This window comes from Pseudoliparis swirei, chromosome 20 (genome assembly GCF_029220125.1).
Source record: "Pseudoliparis swirei isolate HS2019 ecotype Mariana Trench chromosome 20, NWPU_hadal_v1, whole genome shotgun sequence".
Classification (NCBI taxonomy): domain Eukaryota; kingdom Metazoa; phylum Chordata; class Actinopteri; order Perciformes; family Liparidae; genus Pseudoliparis; species Pseudoliparis swirei.
In genome coordinates this window covers 21,109,911-21,130,310 of record NC_079407.1, presented here as the reverse complement: position 1 = coordinate 21,130,310, position 20,400 = coordinate 21,109,911, and the positions used below count along the sequence as shown (strand labels likewise).

The 20,400-nt window shown below is 42.6% G+C and overlaps 1 protein-coding gene, 1 long non-coding RNA gene, 4 other non-coding genes and 2 pseudogenes across 11 annotated transcripts; all 8 read right to left on the bottom strand.

Moving 5' to 3' along the window:
- Nucleotides 1–51: 51 nt before the first annotated feature.
- LOC130211119 (uncharacterized) lies at nucleotides 52–3,076 on the bottom strand. Of its 6 annotated transcripts, none has more exons than XM_056441747.1 (6): nucleotides 2,987–3,076; nucleotides 2,359–2,682; nucleotides 1,785–2,160; nucleotides 1,601–1,676; nucleotides 1,308–1,380; nucleotides 52–601 (listed from the first exon to the last, which is right to left on the bottom strand). In XM_056441747.1, the coding sequence occupies exons 2-6, from the start codon at nucleotides 2,658–2,660 to the stop codon at nucleotides 508–510; spliced, it is 921 nt and encodes a 306-aa protein (XP_056297722.1). In that variant the 5' UTR covers nucleotides 2,661–2,682; nucleotides 2,987–3,076; the 3' UTR covers nucleotides 52–507. The 6 variants fall into 6 exon arrangements, 5 of the variants coding, with proteins under 5 accessions (XP_056297722.1, XP_056297723.1, XP_056297726.1 ...); XM_056441748.1 differs by having other exon boundaries at nucleotides 2,359–2,663; nucleotides 2,987–3,072; XR_008834939.1 differs by lacking the exons at nucleotides 52–601; nucleotides 2,987–3,076 and adding exons at nucleotides 1,146–1,162; nucleotides 1,462–1,524 and having other exon boundaries at nucleotides 2,359–2,661.
- A 7,537-nt stretch (nucleotides 3,077–10,613) lies between these two features.
- LOC130210722 (uncharacterized) lies at nucleotides 10,614–18,647 on the bottom strand. Its single transcript, XR_008834850.1, has 2 exons — nucleotides 18,589–18,647; nucleotides 10,614–11,084 (listed from the first exon to the last, which is right to left on the bottom strand). It is a non-coding gene; the product is annotated as an uncharacterized LOC130210722 (long non-coding RNA).
- On the bottom strand, nucleotides 12,082–12,245 carry LOC130211399 (U1 spliceosomal RNA). The gene has a single exon (XR_008835035.1). It is a non-coding gene; the product is annotated as a U1 spliceosomal RNA (small nuclear RNA).
- LOC130211430 (U2 spliceosomal RNA) lies at nucleotides 13,229–13,405 on the bottom strand (annotated as a pseudogene).
- On the bottom strand, nucleotides 13,514–13,677 carry LOC130211398 (U1 spliceosomal RNA). Its single transcript, XR_008835034.1, has one exon. It is a non-coding gene; the product is annotated as a U1 spliceosomal RNA (small nuclear RNA).
- LOC130211421 (U2 spliceosomal RNA) lies at nucleotides 14,669–14,844 on the bottom strand (annotated as a pseudogene).
- Nucleotides 16,247–16,410, bottom strand: LOC130211437 (U1 spliceosomal RNA). Its single transcript, XR_008835064.1, has one exon. It is a non-coding gene; the product is annotated as a U1 spliceosomal RNA (small nuclear RNA).
- LOC130211405 (U2 spliceosomal RNA) lies at nucleotides 17,390–17,580 on the bottom strand. Its single transcript, XR_008835041.1, has one exon. It is a non-coding gene; the product is annotated as a U2 spliceosomal RNA (small nuclear RNA).
- Nucleotides 18,648–20,400: the final 1,753 nt, after the last annotated feature.

The following is a 20,400-nucleotide window of genomic DNA, read 5'->3' as shown; positions in this document are numbered from 1 at the left end:
TAATGATTGTCATGAACTGAATAATTGTTATGCATCCTTTATGTATTGCGAACACTCTCCTACTTCTAAAATTAAAAATAATTTCTAAAAGCCTCTGGGTCAGCTGTAAAATGTCTCATGCTAATTTGAAAAGTAGTAACTGGGATGTATCTCCAGTACAAAGAGAGTAATGTTATGTTTGTTTAGTTTGCTCCTTGTCTTTATTTAGTTGTCTTGTTTGTGTACACATTATGTAAAGCATCTTTGAGTGTCTAGAAAAGTGCTATCTCAATTCGGTCTTATTATTATTAAGAGTGCATGCAGAGCCCTCTAATATGCTTCAGTATAGTTATGCAGGGATGAGGAGTTTTGTAGGCCGACCCTTGAAGTCAGCACCGCACTGGTTGCCTTATTAGCAGACTGATAGGGATGCTGATGCTCCATCATTAGGACAACACACCTGTGGTCTTTGGCTGGGTCTCTTCCTTGTAGGCAGCGGCTTCTGCTGCTCTGTTGCCACTGACGAGGCTATTTGAGGCTGATGCTCCCCAACAGAGTGGCAACATGTGTTCTGGTCGCTATTGACGGCGAATGCCGAGGTCGTCCAGAGCAACGGCACATCCTGGGCGGTTGCCGTTGTCCAATTCAGACAATCGCGACGGTTTGTACAGGTGGGACAAAACAGCAAATGGGGCGTTGAGTAAAAAAGATCTTTTTCAGGGTGCCCGGCATTGCCTCGCAGGGTAAACCCATAGCGGAGCCCATTAGGAAATAGAACAGTGTTGCTCATGACGAGTAGACTTTGAGATGCGTGGTTCTCACAGGACAACGACCCTACAAAGAGAATACTTTACAGCAAAAGGAGTTTATATGGTTGATGTTTGAATCCTTCCCAAAACTTCTCAGCACAATAATGATAAGAATGTCCCCGATAGTGGACTGAATGATCACAGTTATTGTGTACGTTACACTTTTATCAATGCTTTTTATCCAAATCTTAAACTTTCACGCTTCATTAACCTCTTACACTCCAAGATCAGGACAGTTCACCTCATCGTGTGTTTATTGACTTTATTACGATGTAACGGTAGTGAGGAGTGCTTATCTTGAACATTGGCATACAAACTACACGGCATGAGTCCATTCACACATTTGCTGGAAGACATCGGCAATATTTCCGTCCCTGCAGGAGGAAGTAGATACTCCTCTTTAGTGTCAGAGGGGGACCTTCCTTCACGGTTTATTTAAGGCTTTTCTCATCGGTCTGGATTCTGGAAGTTGTTCTGGATCACACAAGTAGAAATCAGCATAAATAAGAGCAGACTTGCCCTGTGCTTTTTCTTTCGTTCGTTGGACAGCCCCGATTGGTCCTCAGTCTGACGCGGCTCCAGGACGTCCATCCTACAGTGAGAAGGTCAGAGGTCAGGGAGGTCAAGCAACAGAAACAGTGGAGTTTAAACATTCATTCATTTATTTACTCACATTGATTACATCTGTTGTTAAACTTCTTTCCCAGACGTGCAGCCTCTTCAGAGTTGAACAAGTCTAAGAAAATATTGTTTTGTGTTATTGTATTTTCTAGTAAAAGTTTTGGTGTCTATTACTTGTGTATCTCTCTTACCTTCCACAGCCTGGCTTGCAGCAACCAGTTCAGCCTCATCATTTGGCCATGATGACACATCACACCTGGTGCTAACCTGTGATTAATGGACAACAAATGTAATGTAACTATCAAGATGTTATGACGTAGCAATTGTGTAATTAAGAAATAGCCCCAAAACACTTTAAATAATAAATAAATCAACCCTCTCTTGGTCCTTCTCCTTGATGAACCTCCTGAACCTCTTCATCTGCACGCTGGTGATGTGGGTCACTGGTGTGTGCAGCCACCTCCTCACAGAACTGTGGGCCTTCTGAGTGAGCTCCCTCTGCTCAGCACTGACCTGCTCTGGCCGGTCCTCCTGGGCGAGGTACTGGCTGTAGAGCTCCCACATCTCCTGACAGGTGTGATGCTCAAACCCTCTCTGGCCGTAGATACACCTGTCGATGTGGGCCTCAAGCAGACTGGAGACTTGTGGGAAGCTCTCTGCATCCTCAGTGAGGAAGTCCTTCACCCACTGGTTCCCCACCTTTCCCTTTGTCTGTGGGTTTGTTGTCTCCAGTCTGTGCTTGTCCAGCATGCTGGAATCATATACATCAACTTAGTACTTGTATCATTAATATCACTGAGATAATGTGGGAAGATTAATAATAAACACTGATGATAGTTTTGTGGAAACATATATACAGATAATTTATTTTAAGCATGCCAGATAAATTGTACTTAAAATGCATGATGATGATGGTATTAATATAATAAAGATAATATAACATGCTTACTACTTCATGTAGCCCACATCGTTGGCCACGAGCCAGTGGAACGGAGCATTTCCATACTGGCTGAATGGAACCACCAGCTCTCCCAGGCACAGCTGACGAGATGGAGCGGGGACGCCTTCTGCTCGAAGAAGCTTCTCAGCGTGGGCCAGGGCCGAGGTCGGGTGGAGCAGCTCCTGTGGGGGTTTGGGGAAGACCTTTCTTTTCTCCCTGTAGTCCCAGGCCTCTTTGGTGGCGATGATGACGGCCTGCTGACGATGTCCAGGAGCATCTGGGTTGACGATGCGTATGATGGGGTTCGCCATTTTCTAAAGTAACTGAAAGACACTTGTAGAGAAACACCACGACAACAAAATCGTGTTATTATTGTTAGACGAGGTATTGTTATGTTATAATCATTAATTACTAATATAACAATGAACGTCAGAGTACAATAGGCCACAATATTGCCCTGATTACAGCTCCTCAGAATAGAGATCTCTGGGAGTTATTATAATGTTATAACTCATATATCATAATAATAACTCCTGGGCCGACGAGAAAGACTTATTCCACTGATATGTTATGGACTTTTCTGCTTGTTTTATGGTACATTCATGGCAAAAACATTCAAGTGTGCATGCAATCTTACCAGTAAGATATCAGAAATATGGAACTAGAGTTGGGTAGAGTTGGAAGGACTGATGGAGTAAGCAAGGCAGTATGGGCTGTGTGGAGGGGCCAGCCGTCTCAGCGGTTGCTGAGGATGCAGAGAGGGAGGAGGGCACAGGTCTGGTGACGGTGCAGGTGGCAGGTTTTTCCTAAGGGATAGTAGAACAAGTGGTGGTGGAGGCCGGGACAATGGTCTGATTATGTCCGTCCTTCCCTTTCAGCACTTTAGTCCCCGCAGTGCTGGGTGTGGGCACATACTCCATCAGAGGGTGGAGGGGTGGAGGGAGGACTGCCGGCTGGTGTGGTGCTGGAGGGAGGTCAGCAGATGAAATTGAGGCCGTTTTTGTGACCATAGAGGACTGCTTGGTGGCATGCAGGTTCAGGAGGCGCTCTTGATGGCGGATGAAGTCCCGTACAGTTTTGACATTGATCTTTGGCAGAGGAATGCCTGCTTTGCACAGGATCGGATCCTCTACCAGAATCCGGTGTTGGACTCTCTCGTACGCCTTCAAGATGGTGCTCTTCTCAGGACTGCTGCGAGATCCGTGAGGCGAGCGCAACCACAGCAGTTTGACCAGCGTGTACATCAGCCTGTTGTGCTGAGCGCTGATGTCCTGTTGAGCCGGTGCGTAGCGCTTGGCCATCTTCAGCCTCTGGACCACAGCAGCGTCAACAAGATCGTCCCTCTTTGTGCGGCAGTACCGGGTGTTGCCCCAGTGAGTTCTGTACAGCTGGTTGAACTGCTGCGGCTGCTTGTCATGCTCCTCCACTGCATTCCAGGCTGCGAGGACCGTGTTCCTCTGCTCACTGGAGAGTCAGCTTGTCCTCTGTCAGGCTAATTTCCACCAGAGCAGAGCAGAACTTTTCCAACCGTTCGAAGCCAGGAAGGGGGTTTGGACTGCAGGCATCCTCCTGCTGAAAAGGGGCAAAATACCGTCCACACGGGGAGAGAAGACCGGCCACTTCTTAAACATGTGCAAAAAGAAAAGCGGCGCGCGCTGACGTAAACATGTAATTTGTGAGTCGGCGGGGCAGAATCGCGGGTAATCGAGCTCGGGGAGTGGGAAGACGTGTCATATTCAAACGTGCTGCTTGCTGATAAAATACTGCGTTCTGTGAAATCCTGACGAACACTTACATCCTGCATGAATGTCCGGCAGAGTGGTCGCATCTGCTGACTCAGAGTGGAGCTGAACATCAGGACCTGCTTTTTAGGATGCACAGTCATAAAGACTTCCTGTAAATCTTGCCTCATGCCTGGTTCACAGAAAGGTTGGATGGATACAAATGAATACAGAATTAAACAGGGTGCGCAAACAGATACCCCAAAGCGGAATCAATGAGAATGAAGACCCATTTAACAAAAACTCACTTAGCTGCTCCAACACTCTGTCGCATTCACTGAGGACCAAGTGCTTGACGTTGTTAAGGTCAAGTGTCCGGCGTCCCAAGCTCTTGCCTCTGAATGATGTCATCAAAATAGTGTTGAAATGGTGTTGGTCCCACATCATTCTAGCAAAAATAATTTAAGTTTAGTTTTATTTCTTACATCTTGGAAACAAACGCAAACCCTGTCACCACTGAAGAATGGTTGTCTTGGATTTTGGCAATAAATATGCAGGTGAATACAGTCCTGCCAAAAGCTTCCTTTTTTACTATATGTAAATCCAAGTTAGGATAAAATAGTAGCGCTATAAAAAAATATTATATTACATACCACAAAGTCTTGCTCCACAATGATTGTGTCATCAATGTCACAATGTCCTGCTTTTGTAAATTTTGGAAATGTTTTTCAACATTACTCTCACTGTGGGAACTGGAAAAAACCACCGCTGCACTGATGACAAGTTCGTCCAAGTCATTAAGGGTTGTTGCCTGTGTCATTATACCCAAGACGTGCATGGCCAGGTGGTAATGTCTGGGGGCACTGAAAGAAAAAGGTTGTGAAATTAGTATTACAAAGATTTCACATGTTAAAAGATCAGAAATGATAAGTATGAACAGCAATCACTCACTGTTTTCGACATAAATCTTTGGCATTCTTCATCACGTGACTCAGGCAGATGCAGAATTGTTAGCCCTATCAAGTCCTTTTCCAGTCACAATGTTGTAATATTTGCTGATCAGCTCCTGAAGGCTGACTTCACAGAAGTTGTACGACAGTGATTGGAGAAGAACGATGGAGCCATCACATACTAACATTCCTGGCCTTTTCTTCACTCGTCGTCCGTGGATTCTTGTCAGATCTGTCACAAAAGCTCCCAGGAAATATGACACAGATGAAGTGGTGTGGTCACAGGTGATATATGTGGCTACAGGGACAGGAGAGGATCCTTTTGATGGATTTCTCACGACCATTTCGTAAACATAAAATGGTGCAGTTTGTCCCTTTGCTCTGTGAACAATGCTGCCCGTCGCGTCCAAATATACAATGTCGTTCTTGCATCGCTCATGAAACAAATTTAAAGTCCTGTCGGACCAAAGCATAACGCCTTTGGGTTGCCCGATTATCTTTTGTATCACAGCATCCTCACAGCCTTGCTCTTCCTCCAGCATCACTTGCAAACTTATATCATTTTTGTGCGGTCGTTTTTTTCCCTACTATTACATGACCGTTTTTATAACACCGGTTGTTGGGACCTCGTCTCTCCATCCCGATGCCACGACACTGTCTTCCAGCTTATCCAGTTGTTCAAGATGGAGGCTTCGAGGCAGTTTGTTGGTGAGGGCATCCGCCATGTCATCCCTTTCACCAGCACGCACAGGCCGTCTTTTGAGTTCTTCACTGTGGTGCCACACTCCGTCTCCATTAAAGGTCACAAAAGCCTTGAGGGAAGATTCATCAAGAACTTTAACCTCAACTTCTACCGGGCAGTCATCAAAAAGGCAATAGCCGAAACAATTAAGCAATGGCGGATGCCGAGTGGACCCAATTGTTTGGACTGTGTGATGCTTAAATGCAAAGCTGCAATAGGGATGGACACTGCGTATTTCCCTTGCTATTAAATGTGTCCAGTTCAGTGTTTGAAAACGCCGTCTCAATTGGGTCTTCCTGAGTTTTTTTCCACTCATTTTCAGTAATGAATAAAAACAGGGCTGCTTAGGCAATTCATGAGTTAAATATTCGTCCTCATTTTCGCTTTCATCTGCTGATGAGGATGTTGCAGAGCCATTTTCTGGCGTTGTTGATACCAACTGCAAAACACAATTCAATAAAAGCAGTATTGGTGACAAGTTTTCGTCAAATTGCTGCTTTGACAAGTCAAAACATCACCTTGGGAAAAAAAGGTTTGATAGTAGGAGGAGCATGAACGGGAACAAAAATGAACATAGCTTAACAGACTGTTACCACTTACTGCTTGGAAAACTACAAGTTCTTTTGTATTACTTTAAAGCAACATTATTTGAACAAACATTGTGTTATACAGTATTCTGCATAGTTATCTCATTATTGACCATTGTAATATTTACTTCTGGAGATGTGGTCTGGTCATCTTGCTGGCAGGGCACTGGGCATTCGGTGGTGTGGTCATCTGACTGGGGGGGGGGGGGGGGGGCTGGCCCTTTTGAACTGATCTTCTGATTTTGAAAAAAAAGGAAAAAAAAGATTTGGTGTCTAATGGTAATCAGATATTAATACATATTTCAATGGTAATGTAAAACAGGTTACCTTTTTGTGTCGGAAAAAAAGCTTCTGGGACTATGAGGAAAAAGATATATAAAGCACCTCAAACATTAAATAAATTACCGATTTCTCGTAAAAATGTAGCACTTTAAATTTGAAAGATCTCCTAATTGAGACAGTTTATATGTTTGATTTCCAGGATAAAGGAAGTCAGGAATGTCTTAAACACAGCTGCATCAGTCATTGCCTGGGACTATGAGGAAATACATATATAAAGCACCTCAAACACTAAATAAATTACCGATTTCTTTAAACATTTAATTTGAAAAATCTCCTAATTGCAACAGTAAATATGATTGATTTCCAGGCTATGGGAAGTCAGATATGTCTTGAACACATAGTCTGACTTTTATTTTTATAAACTCTTCCTTAGAACAGTAAAAATGTTTTAATGTTAGCATAATTCAAGCTAAATCTCAGAAACGATCTTTCTATATATTTATAAAGATACAAAATCAGTTCATTGTTTACTTTTATATGCTAGTGTGTGATTTGTCGACATCTTATTTAGAAAAACGGATCTTTCACGTGGTTCGTTCCGCTAACTTTGAAAAACCGGATGTTGTGTCATGTAAATCCTTCCGCTAACTTTATCAAAACCCTCGCGCGCTCCCGATCGAATGAGTGTACCGTCAACATCAGTCTATAGGTGCACAGAAATGCAAGTGTCGGCTGAGTTGACCACGGAGATCCGAGTGTCGGCTGAGTTGATATGCGTTTTTGTCAGTGCTCCATGTGAACGGCTTTTACCAAAAATCTTGAATAAATACCTCCTTGTCACCACCGTTAGAGCATTAGCCTCATACGGGACCATTAAAACTATTACAACTTTAAATAAAATGCGCATCCGTCCGTAACACCTTTAGCCGTACCATCAAGTTTGACTTAACATAAAATAAAGGTGTGCTTCCTTTTAACATTTCAAAATAAAAGTCTGATTTAGCTCTCTGAGGAAGTAGATAAAAACATATACAAAATTATTAAAATACAATATAAAAAAGCATACATCAAAACCAATGAAGCAGATACAAAAGAAGGCAATCAACACAAAACAATAAACCTTTTAAGGGGTTATTTACAATAACCATGTTTAAGCTAGCTCGTACGAGCTAGCCCTAGCTACTAACGCAAGGGTCTGATATCCGTTTTTGTCAGTGCTCCATGTGAACGGCTTTTACAGGGAACATGACCGAAGATCTTTTGAACGACATCATTGTCAATCGTCGTTTTGTGCTCTTTTATTTTTAAGTATCGGTTCTGGCACCGTTTAAGCACCGGTATCGTTTTAAAAGTACCAGTTTAGCACCGGTATGTGGGGGGGGGGGAATCAAACGATACCCATCCCTCCATATGGGCGGTTTATGTAACTTTAATATAATAAAGGGAATGGCATTTAAAAAACAAGCTCATGACTAAAATGCCCCTCGCCTTCAGAAGGCTGCTCAAAGCCACTGTCGACGACGGCGCGGAGCAGCTGTGGTTTTATCAAGTCGCTTAAGTCAGAGCTTTTGCTGGGGATCTCCATGTTTCCAGGTGGGGTTGTTTGTGGCTCTTAGTCTTCTGCAATATAAAAGTCCGATTTAGCTCTTACTCTTTGTCAAGTGGCACATGACTAATACAGACACCTTGAGGGTAGACAGAAGAAAAGGCTGATTCAGATGCACCTCTTCAACTTAATGCATTTGTGTCTGTATATGATGCAATGGGGCACACCACGCACATTCACGTCTGGTCATCGCGCATCACTCCGCAGAAATTCCCATTTATTTTCATATTCATAAGTGCAAACCATATTGTAAATCACATTTCAACAATATTCCTAAAAATAACAATATTACACATTACATGTTTATTGAGCCAACAATAGTCTTGACGGGCATGATGGTGTGTGGCGCCAGTTTAGCTAGCGCAGCACACCGGCCAATCAAAACTAGTCATTCACACACAAACGTATATGCATACATTAAAACATCCATCTCCGAGCTGTTTAGCTGCTAAAACAGTAACTTCATCCAAACAAACTTATTTACTTATCATTCTTTCTTCACCCGACTGTAAACAGGACACACAAATGACACCACGCACATTTACGTCTGGTCATCGCGCATCACTCTGCAGAATGAGGACACGTCACTCGCGACGTTGTGGTCGTAAATCGCTCCACTGTCGCAAAATAGAGCATCACCCTGCCCCCTGCTGGCAGCAGGGTGATATGTACAGTCTATCTATACAAATAGAAAGCAGCTCACTTCCTAAACAATTATGTTCACTATGAAACATATTATTTGTCAATTAACACAAAACACATTACACACATGTGCAAACACATTGGTGGGCGTCACATTTACGTTTTTGCCATTTTAGCTCGCGTTGACACAAACGGCCTCACTGAGCCTTTTTCCTCTGCATCTACGTGTGTGTATGTGTGTGTCAGCATTTATGTGAGGATTGTTTTCCACTGGCTCCAGGCTCTCTCTCTCCCACTGGCCCTTTTCTCCCCCCCCCGCCCCCAGCTTTACTTTTGCCGATGTCCGCTCCTCTTTCTCCGACCCTCCGACCCTCGCCCATTGTCCTCTCACACGCCCTCTCCCGTTTCATCTCTCGCAGCCTGGAGGCAGGTGGGCGACCAGTGCGCGGTTCAGACTCCTTCCTGGTCCCAGTGTTTTTACAGAGCTGTGGGATGGGCGTCTCCTCTCGGGTCACTAACGACAACGCCCGTTGTAAGCTGATCAAGGAGACGCGCCTGTGCAACAGACAGCACCATGCTGAGTAGATTTATCAAAGGTTTGCTCATAAGGGGTCAGATTGGTATTAATATCCCCCCCCCTCGCATCAACTTTGTTTTTTCAAGTCTAAGTGCTTGAGTGATGAGTCATTATATTTCAGCTAGAACCAACAAAAAGATGTTTACCTGCATGACAAATGTTCCACTGCACTGAAAGCTGAATCAACTCTCCGTCCCTCTGCAGGAAGGAAGTGCTCCCGCGCCCACAAAGCCCCCCGAACCCCACCGCCTGTCCTAGGCCGGCTGCAGGAGCACCCGCCAGTACCGGCTCAACTACTGCGGCGTGTGCCGGGACGGCCGCTGCTGCTCGCCGCGTCGCACGTGCACCGCCAGCGTGGCGTTCGCCTGCCCAGACAGCGAGCGCTTCAGCCGCTCCGTCATGTTCATCCAGTCGTGCAGGTGCAGCGACGAGTGCAACCACCTCAACGAGGCCGCCATGCCCCCTCAGCGGTGGCTCCACGGGGGACACTCACAAGTTCATCGACGAGTCGGTATCGAACTCGAGTTGAACCCGAGGGGTCGTGGCTTTGTACGCATTAGTGAGGAATATGTGAATATGGTTGTTTACACAGCTGGACTCATACCATGCCTCCGCCGAGAAACTGAGGCATTTAGCACCAGAAGAACAAGCCTGGGATTCTGGAGCCGAGACGTCGGCCGCCCTGATTCCTGACCGTCCACACGGGGAGAGAAGACCGGCCACTTCTTAAAAATGTGCAAAAAAAGAAAAGCAGAGCGCGCTGACGTAAACATGTAATTTGTGAGTCGGCGGGACAGAACCGCGGGTAATCGAGCTCGGGGAGTGGGAAGACGTGTCATATTCAAACGTGCTGCTTGCTGATAAAATACTGCGTTCTGTGAAATCCTGACGAACACTTACATCCTGCATGAATGTCCGGCAGAATGGTCGCATCTGCTGACTCAGAGTGGAGCTGAACATCAGGACCTGCTTTTTAGGATGTGTAGTCATAAAGACTTCCTGGAAATCTTGCCTCATGCCTGGTTCACAGAAAGGTTGGATGGATACAAATTAATACAGAATTAAACAGGGTGCGCAAACAGATACCCCAAAGCGGAATTGTAACAGGACTCCTGCTGTCCCCCCAAAGCACCAAGGATCAGCCACGAACAACGAGGTTCCGTTCGATGACATACTTTATTTGTTTCATACAACACACAGCAGACCGCAACCCTGCGCCTCTGCTCACTTTCTTCCTGCCCTCCACTCTCAACAGAGCTTTTATGAGGGCGGCGTCGGCTGCTGACTGATTGCCAATCAGCCAGAGCAGCTGCCGAGGCCGAATTGGAGACAGCTGCCACATATCCCCACCACCCGATTTAGGCTGGGGCTCCATCCGGCCTAACCTACTCCCCCTCCCCCCCATGAGAGCTTGGGCAGAGGAGGGGGCTCTGGGGGACCGGGCTCAGGAAGAGGGGGCTTTGGGGTCGGCCGGGGCAGGGGGACGGGAAGCTGAATCCCGCCGGGACAGGGGCCGCCGGGGATCGGGGTTCATCCACCGGTTCTATTTGCTCCAGCGTGGCGATCAGACTTGGCTTGGCACAGGATGTCAGCGCTCAGGATTGCCAGCGGTATGCATTCTTTTTTAACTAAAGAAAACAAACAAGAACATTTTAAGTCAGTGTGTTTGTGTTTATCATTAGAACAACAAGTATGTTAAGCTTTAAAAACTGTGCAGATTGTTATTTGCGTTTATGAAATACATATGGTAGGGTTAGGTACCGAAATCCGGTGTCAATATGGGACCGATTCCTATACGACCGGTGCCACCCGGAACAAAACGCAACGCACATTTCGGTGCCTGAGCCGATTGAAAATGAACAAAACTATTATTTTTGAACTTCTCTGGTAACTCCGCCCTGATTAGATTGCCTATCATTTAACTTAGAGCAATGCTGACGAGTACGACCAGTCTGATCTGCCAACCACTGCAGGTTAAGTGCCTTGCTCAAGGTGGGTACTGCTCTTTCAATTCATCCACCTAGGGATTGAATTGGACCTTTACAGTCACAAGCTTCTCTAACCTGTATTTCACCATTGTCTCTTTTTTTTTTTTTAATCATCTGATTTCCTTCGAAATGTGTCTTGCATCTTGCAAATAATCCAGGCTGCGCCGGAGATATTCAAACTGAGACCGAATTTGACTCTACATGTACATTTCATCGAGTGGCTCTAGAGCAGTTCTCAAACTGTGAGGCGCACTCCTCTCCTGGGGCGCAGTGGTATTACAGGTGGGGTGCAGGGGGAAATGCAGAAAGACCGTTATTGAAAAATTCACATATTACAAAAGTATAAAGTACGCAGACATAACGTATCCAGCCTGCAACCCTGTTTTAAAGAGAGTTGTAGTTGAAATCAGGCTCATTGCAGCTACTAATACAGATACAACTTGAAGGCTCACAAATATCTGCACTAAGATTTTATTTAGTCCCATTTCATATTATAATTGCTACCTACTTCACAGCTGTCAGAATACTATCTTTTGACTAATTAAATTAACAGCAAAGAGAACAGTGTTCATCACTGTTGAGCCAATCTTTACTGCTTTAGAGAAGATGACTGTTGAATTAATATTGAACACTTTATCAGGGGAGAGCGCGAACGCAGTCCCCCACTACCACAAATTATGCAGTCGAGATTTCTGCATTTGAGAAATTCGCAGAGGTCAGCTCAGCCGGAGTGCAATGGCCAAGCCTCGCCCTGGGTGAACCACCTTCTTGATCATGGTATCTCCCCTGCCAGGTAAGTATGAGTTGTACACGTCCGAGGTCGGGGAGTCTTTCACAGACAAACCGTGTTGACTGATGGTGCTGAACACATATTATATATATATAAACATATATATATTACCAATAATACAGACTATGAGGTCTGTATGAGGAATTCAATATGGAGGAAAGCTAAGTGGACATGCATGACAACGATTATTTACATTTTACTTGAGACATTATGGTCAAATTTCCCACCATGCAATGCTGTATTTACATATCAAAAGCCAACCTAAAATCGCCAGCTGTATCTATTCATCTTCAACAAATGAGTAACAGTTCAACAGGGAGGTCAGATAAGACTATGCTCAATAAAACTGCTGTTAAAAGTAGTTTGATCCACATTTTAAATTCAGAGGAAAGAATAAAATCACATGTTCTCTGCTTCGCTCACATTACAACCACTTCCTGTTTCTTTGTTCACTGCTGGTGCGCTACTGACATCTACTGGTCAAATATAAAGATTACAGTTTTACAATAGACTGAACAGGATCATGAAGGAAGGATTTATTGCAGGTCTGTTGTATTAGACTGCTTTAGGTTTAGCGATGAATTGACAACTGGTTGAATATACAGTGTATGTTTCTGTGTATGTCTAACAGCTAAATAATAATTATGAGAAGTCTTAGATTACTTTACTTTTTATATATATGTGTTTGTGTGAAATCACACAAGAGAAAACTGAGCATCAGAATGTTTCCTCTTGGAAAATGAGTATTATGAAGTCTAAAAACAGATGTAATCAATGTGAATAAATCAATGAATGTGTTGTTTTTGTACTGAACTGTGAATGTATTAAACTAAACCCAGTGTCTCACTCAGCAATTAAACACCTATAACAGCACTTTAAATCTCATACTTTAAATAGAGTTAGAGCATCTGAACATTACATAGACTGCAAGTAAGATGATGATACCTCAGAGGGACCTGGTGGTAGTTTTAATTATAATATTTTGGACACATTTAGGGGGTGCACCGTTCCTGGAGGTACTGCAATACCAGGTCGATGCGTGGAGTGGACGGAGCAAGCCCCTATTCCATCTCCCTATTCCAAAAATCAATTTATATTAATAACATTGAAGCATTTTTTTTAGACCTATTTCATATTATAATTGCTAACTATTTCAGAGCTGTCAAGTTAACATTAGACTAACTGTATTAAGAGAAAAAAAGTGATTTGTTTTCATCATTGATCCAAGCAAGAACAAGACTACATTATATGATTGTTGAATTAATATTGAACACTTTATCAGGGGAGAGCGCGAACGCAGTCCCCCACTACCACAAATTATGCAGTCGAGATTTCTGCATTTGAGAAATTCGCAGAGGTCAGCTCAGCCGGAGTGCAATGGCCAAGCCTCGCCCTGGGTGAACCACCTTCTTGATCATGGTATCTCCCCTGCCAGGTAAGTATGAGTTGTACACGTCCGAGGTCGGGGAGTCTTTCACAGACAAACCGTGTTGACTGATGGGGCTGAACATATATATATATATATATATATTACTAATAATACAGACTATAAGAGGTCTGATAACCTACAGGAATTTAATATGGAGGAAAGTTATGTGTACAAGGTTGACAACGATTATTTACTTGAGACATTGTGGTCATATTTCCCATCATGCAATGCTGTATTTACATATTAAAAGCCAACCTAAAATCGCCAGCTGTATCTATTTATCTCCAACAAATATGAAACAGTTAAGCAGTGAGTTCAGATGAGACAAAGCTAAATAAAACCTCTGTTAAAATTAGTTTGATCCACATTTTAAATTCAGAGGAAAGAATAAAATCACATGTTCTCTGCTTCGCTCACATTACAACCACTTCCTGTTTCTTTGTTCACTGCTGGTGCGCTACTGACATCTACTGGTCTGGAGTATGAACAACGCTGGTTGTTAAGCAAATATAAAGAATACAGTTTTACAATAGACTGAACAGGATCATGAAGGAAGGATTTATTGCAGGTCTGTTTAGGTTTAGCAAGACTTGATGAATTGACAACTGGTTATATACAGTGTATGTTTCTGTGTTTGGCTAACAGCTAAATAATAACAATGATATGTCTTATATTACTTAACTTTTTATGTAAGACCACACACAAGAGCTGTCAGATTGTTCCCTCTTGGGAAATGAGTATTATGAAGTTTAACAACAGATGTAATCAATGTGAGTAAATAAATTAATGTTTTCCATGTGTGCTCAAATGTGGAGAGAAGTGCAGCAATGTATTACATTAGACCCTATGACTCACCAGTTAAACGTCTATAACAGCAACTTACATCACATACTTAAAGAGATAGAACATCTGAACAACACAGAGACACAACCTGTACATAAGACGAGGTAATGTAACTCTGAAGGAGCTCATGGTAGTTTTAAAGATATTATTTTAGACACATTTAGGGGGTGCACCGTTCCTGGAGGTACTGCAATACCAGGTCGATGCGTGGAGTGGACGGAGCAAGCCCCTATTCCATCTCCCTATTCCAAAAATCAATTTAATATATGGTCCCCAGATATTAAACTGATAAGAAAAAATAATACACTTGATCTTAGCCAAAAAGGTCGAGAAGCGATAACATGACATAGCAGCAGAGGAGGACCCAGTGCTACACACAGTCAATCTCACTGATGGGTCGGGAAATTAACTCCTATTTTTGTATCACCATATGAAACAGGAACAATGTACAATAGTAATAATATACCACTGGAGTTGTTTCGTTTGTGATATTTACTTTAAACTTGTGTCGCAGATTTGCTCCAAGGTACAAGGCAAGCTCTTGTCATTTCCACACGGTACGCTGTCATTCAATAGGAAGTAGACACACCCATCAATATAATTTCCGACTTGCAGACACTTTAGTTCATATGATGTTTATAAAAAGTAAGTCATTTCTAAATGGGTCAATGTTATGACAGATGCTATGTATGAATAATAAACATAAATGCTGGTGAGTTCATATAAAACACGTTATATAGCAGGACACACGGTATAAACAAACATGGCTGCTGCATTCTATACAAGGATGACGTTACTTTGAGTATTGTTGGAGACAAAGCGCCACATATATATATTAAATGAAACTGACACTCACCGGAGAGATGGACAAGCGCCCGCAGCGCTGAGATTGGAACGCCTGTAATTGATGTCCAACCGAGAGATCCGGAAAGCACCGATCCGAGCCAACAGGTCATCAGAACCGGCTCCTGGTTAGCCTGAAGGTTTACAGACCATCCAGATTTAGTTCCGGAGAAGACGCAGAAATTCACCCCAGTTTGTGCGGGCGACTTGAGGATGCTCGCGAACCAAATACGAGGGCGCCTGATATTCTGATCGCTTGTGGGATTTGCCAACAAGTATAATGCGGAAATAGTGGTTATTCCTTCCAGAGCGGGGAAATTTAAAAACTTACGAGACAAGCTAGAGAGATAAGCCCCATTTCTCGCTAAAGAGCTAAACACTTTGTGCACCGCAGCATAAGAGACATTTAGATTAAAAAAAATGTTCTGTGATACAAGACTACATGTTAATTATAATTGACTTAACCCTATATTTCCAAACGAGATGCCCATCACCTCTTCTGCGATACGTCAAGAGGATGGCAGGCCTTTAGGTGTGACAGCACTGTTCGCCTGTGTAAAAGATTACAGTTGTTTAAATATCTCTCACATCACTAATTACCAAAAGTATGAAATTGTTAAACATTTCTAACTTAGTGGAGCAAGACAGAAAGGTTGAGAAGCGCTTGCCTAGAGGATCGCCACCAATTGGTATGAATTTAAACCACATGCAAGGCACATTAATAACATGACTAAGCATTTTATTTAGTCCCATTTCATATTATAATTGCTACCTATTTCACAGCTGTCAGAATGTTATCTTTGACTAATTAAATTAACAGCAAAGAGAACAGTGTTCATCACTGTTGAGCCAATCTTTAATGATTTAGAGAAGTTGAATTAATATTGAACACTTTATCAGGGGAGAGCGCGAACGCAGTCCCCCACTACCACAAATTATGCAGTCGAGATTTCTACATTTGAGAAATTCGCAGAGGTCAGCTCAGCCGGAGTGCAATGGCCAAGCCTCGCCCTGGGTGAACCACCTTCTTGATCATGGTATCTCCCCTGCCAGGTAAGTATGAGTTGTACACGTCCGAGGTCGGGGACTCTTTCACAGACAAACCGTGTTGACTGATGGGGCTGAACACATATTATATATATATAAACATATATATACTAATAATACAGACTATGAGGTCTGTATGAGGAATTCAATATGGAGGAAAGCTAAGTGGACATGCATGACAACGATTATTTACATTTTACTTGAGACATTATGGTCAAATTTCCCACCATGCAATGCTGTATTTACATATCAAAAGCCAACCTAAAATCGCCAGCTGTATCTATTCATCTTCAACAAATGAGTAACAGTTCAACAGGGAGGTCAGATAAGACTATGCTCAATAAAACTGCTATTAAAAGTAGTTTGATCCACATTTTAAATTCAGAGGAAAGAATAAAATCACATGTTCTCCGCTTCGCTCACATTAGAACCACTTCCTGTTTCTTTGTTCACTGCTGGTGCGCTACTGACATCTACTGGTCAAATATAAAGACTACAGTTTTACAATAGACTGAACAGGATCATGAAGGAAGGATTTATTGCAGGTCTGTTGTATTAGACTGCTTTAGGTTTAGCGATGAATTGACAACTGGTTGAATATACAGTGTATGTTTCTGTGTATGTCTAACAGCTAAATAATAATTATGAGAAGTCTTAGATTACTTTACTTTTTATATATATGTGTTTGTGTGAAATCACACAAGAGAAAACTGAGCATCAGAATGTTTCCTCTTGGAAATGAGTATTATGAAGTCTAAAAACAGATGTAATCAATGTGAATAAATCAATGAATGTGTTGTTTTTGTACTGAACTGTGAATGTATTAAACTAAACCCAGTGTCTCACTCAGCAATTAAACACCTATAACAGCACTTTAAATCTCATACTTTAAATAGAGTTAGAGCATCTGAACATTACATAGACTGCAAGTAAGATGATGATACCTCAGAGCGACCTGGTGGTAGTTTTAATTATAATATTTTGGACACATTTAGGGGGTGCACCGTTCCTGGAGGTACTGCAATACCAGGTCGATGCGTGGAGTGGACGGAGCAAGCCCCTATTCCATCTCCCTATTCCAAAAATCAATTTAATATATGGTCCCCGGGTAGGGGACGTATCAGATATTAAACTGATAAGAACAGATACTACACTTGATCTTAGCCAAAAGGCCGAGAAGCGATAACATGACACAGCAGCAGAGGAGGACCCAATGCTACACACAGTCAATCTCACTGATGGGTCGGGAAATTAACTCCTATTTGTTCAGAACCATATGAAACAGGAACAATGTACAATAGTAATAATGTACCACTGGAGTGGTTTAGTTTGCGACATCAACTATATACTTGTGTTCGCAGATGTCTTCTTGTTTATTTCCGGACACGTGGTCCGCTGTCGTCCAATAGGAAGTAGAAACACGATACATTTAATTGCCGACTTGCAGACACGCTGAGATTCATATGATGTTTATAAAAGTAAGTCCTTTCTTAGATGTCGTGTCATTAAGTTGTGAGGTTGAGAAAAAGTGATGTAACTCCGCTTCAAAACTCCCTGAAGGACAACAACTGGAGCTCTGTCTCTGTCTCTAGTGGAGAGCAGAGCTCACGGCACATTTCACCGTCTTCAGCCTCTCAGTTACAGAAGAAAACCCAACATCATCCAAAACAGAATATAAACATAAGGAGACCATAATGAAGAAGAGGCCATCGTCCACATGTGTCACGTTTCCGTCCTAGTAAATTCTACACGTCATTTATAGTCCTGAATTCAGTTGTAAACCGCTGAAATAGCAGAATAAGATGTATTACCGGATGACCTCGTGTTATAATACTGTGATAAAAGATGGAGTCTCGTGAAGTACCGTTAACCAGCCTTTATAGGGGCTGGAAATATACACCAAAGTTAAACTGAAGCGAGCATGACAGCCCGATGAATACAGGTATTGACACGACTTAGTTTTTACTCTGCGAATTAAAAATGTATTATAAAAACAAGACATTGTGTTGAGACGGGCTAGCTCGCAGCTATCATTAACTTAGCTAACCGTTAGCTAGCTCTAGCAACACACAGGTGCTGCGGTGAAACACGACAAAGAGCCGAACACTACTTGCCTCCAGTTGTTGTCTTAATAAAGTACGCTCTATTGTTTCCATATAATATGTCGAGGTATTTAGTCAAAGTGAACTTACTGCAGGTTGTCTTCATAAATGATAATTGATGAGGTGTTCCTGCTCAAACAGCAGCGATGTCTCGTCTGTGCTTGACCGTGTGCAAAATGACGTCATCTGGACCTGCGTTATAGTTATCTGGATGTAGTGATATTATATTTGAACAATGATTATAATAATTATTGTTACATTATAATAATCTATTCATATAGAAAATGTTATAAAAACAAATGCTACATGAATGTATTTTTGTTTTCATACAACAAATGAAAAACCAGACCACCTTCGTCTCCATGAGTAAACAGCATACACGACGCAATCGAGGAGCACAACAGGTTGAAGAACCATGTTATTGTGTCCAATGCCATAAATACTGCGATAATTCTTCTTTCTCAATGTGCTGCTCTTGTAAGCTGCACTTTGACTCTAGGATAAAACCAAACCAGTGACTATTCCCAGTGACTATATGATTTGGCTGAAAAAAGCAGGTGAAGTAAAGATACTTTCTGCCTTTACTAACAGTAGTTTTTGTGTACTCTCAAAATATGAATAACAAACAAAGGTTGTTCTGTTACAGTACCATCTGCTACACTGGCAGCAGCAGCCAAGGCTCAGGGTTCACCAGTAGATGGTAAATGTATCAACATTGTGTACATTCATTGAAACATTATCTGTCATAATTCCACTGTGCTCCTCTTAGTTATTAAACATGAGTTGATTATTGTTGTGCGATGCTTCTCTCCTTGCAGCCCCTGCATCTCCATCTGTAAAGAGACCAGTGCCCGTTCCCCAGGAGCTCATGTGTCTGATGCCAGAAGCAGCACGTCATCCGTAAACAGAGGCGACAATTCCTGGTGTGTCGTACTTTACCTGTATTTTCATCTTAAACATATACATATGTAGTGTACATCAAAGCAGTTGTTTATTCATTAAAAACTTCATGGATGTAAACTAGATACAGGTGCACTGTTTTTGGAGCAAAAGTAGGCAGCACTCCAGTGTACAGCTCGCTGAGCTTTTACAAACTTCAGTGTAGATGTCATGTTACATTCTTGCTTAATCTTGTTGTCAATAATAATAATAACATGTTCAATGTTCTCTATAGTGTCAGAGGCGCTCCTGATTTCTCCTGAGACGTCTGCAGAGCCCGGTCAACTGCCAACTTCACAGAGAGCAAAGTCAGTATTTTAGTGTTTTGATTTTATTTGGTTGTGTACATTTTCAAAAGATGAAATAAAGTCACACCCAAAATCATACTAATTTCTCCTTTACTATGTCTTTATTCTCGTCTGACCAGGTGAGCCATTACCCAGGTCAATAGTCTTATAGACCTTTAATCAGATCTGTGTCTAACTTTAGATGTCGTTATCATTTGTTATTGTCATACATACAAGCAAGTTACGGAATGATGTCACACGGATCACACTTTACGACAGGTATTTGAGGCTGGAGCAGCGTGGAGCAGCAGTTTTCCGACCGTGTTATGCAGCGGTCCCCGACTGTGCAATCTGACTCTACCTGTCCTGCGGTCTGAGAGTGGCCCCGATTCTGTTCTTCGGTCTATGAAATGTGACCCTCGACTATTCTGTTCTGCGGTCGACACAGAACCCCAACCTCTTCTTGTCTGCGGTCTGACTTGAACTCAACCTATTCGTTCCTTGGGTGCAACGAGACCCCCGCTATCAATTCTAGGATCTTAAGATCGCCCCAAAACTTTACAAGTACTGAACCAAAAAAGCACGACCAAAAGACGGAGTATCACGATAGGTCAATACAGGGAGATTAGAACGATAGGAAAATGATTGCTGGCAGAACTTTGCATGAGCTGCACAT

Coding starts and splice junctions, on each gene's coding strand:
- LOC130211119 (XM_056441747.1), bottom strand. CDS start 2,660: ATGGCGAACCCCATCATACGCATCGTCAACCCAGATGCTCCTGGACAT. Junction 1,381..1,600: donor TGCAAGCCAGGCTGTGGAAG/GTAAGAGAGATA, acceptor TTCTCACTGTAG/GATGGACGTCCTGGAGCCGC. Junction 602..1,307: donor AACGAAAGAAAAAGCACAGG/GCAAGTCTGCTC, acceptor GCAACCGCCCAG/GATGTGCCGTTGCTCTGGAC.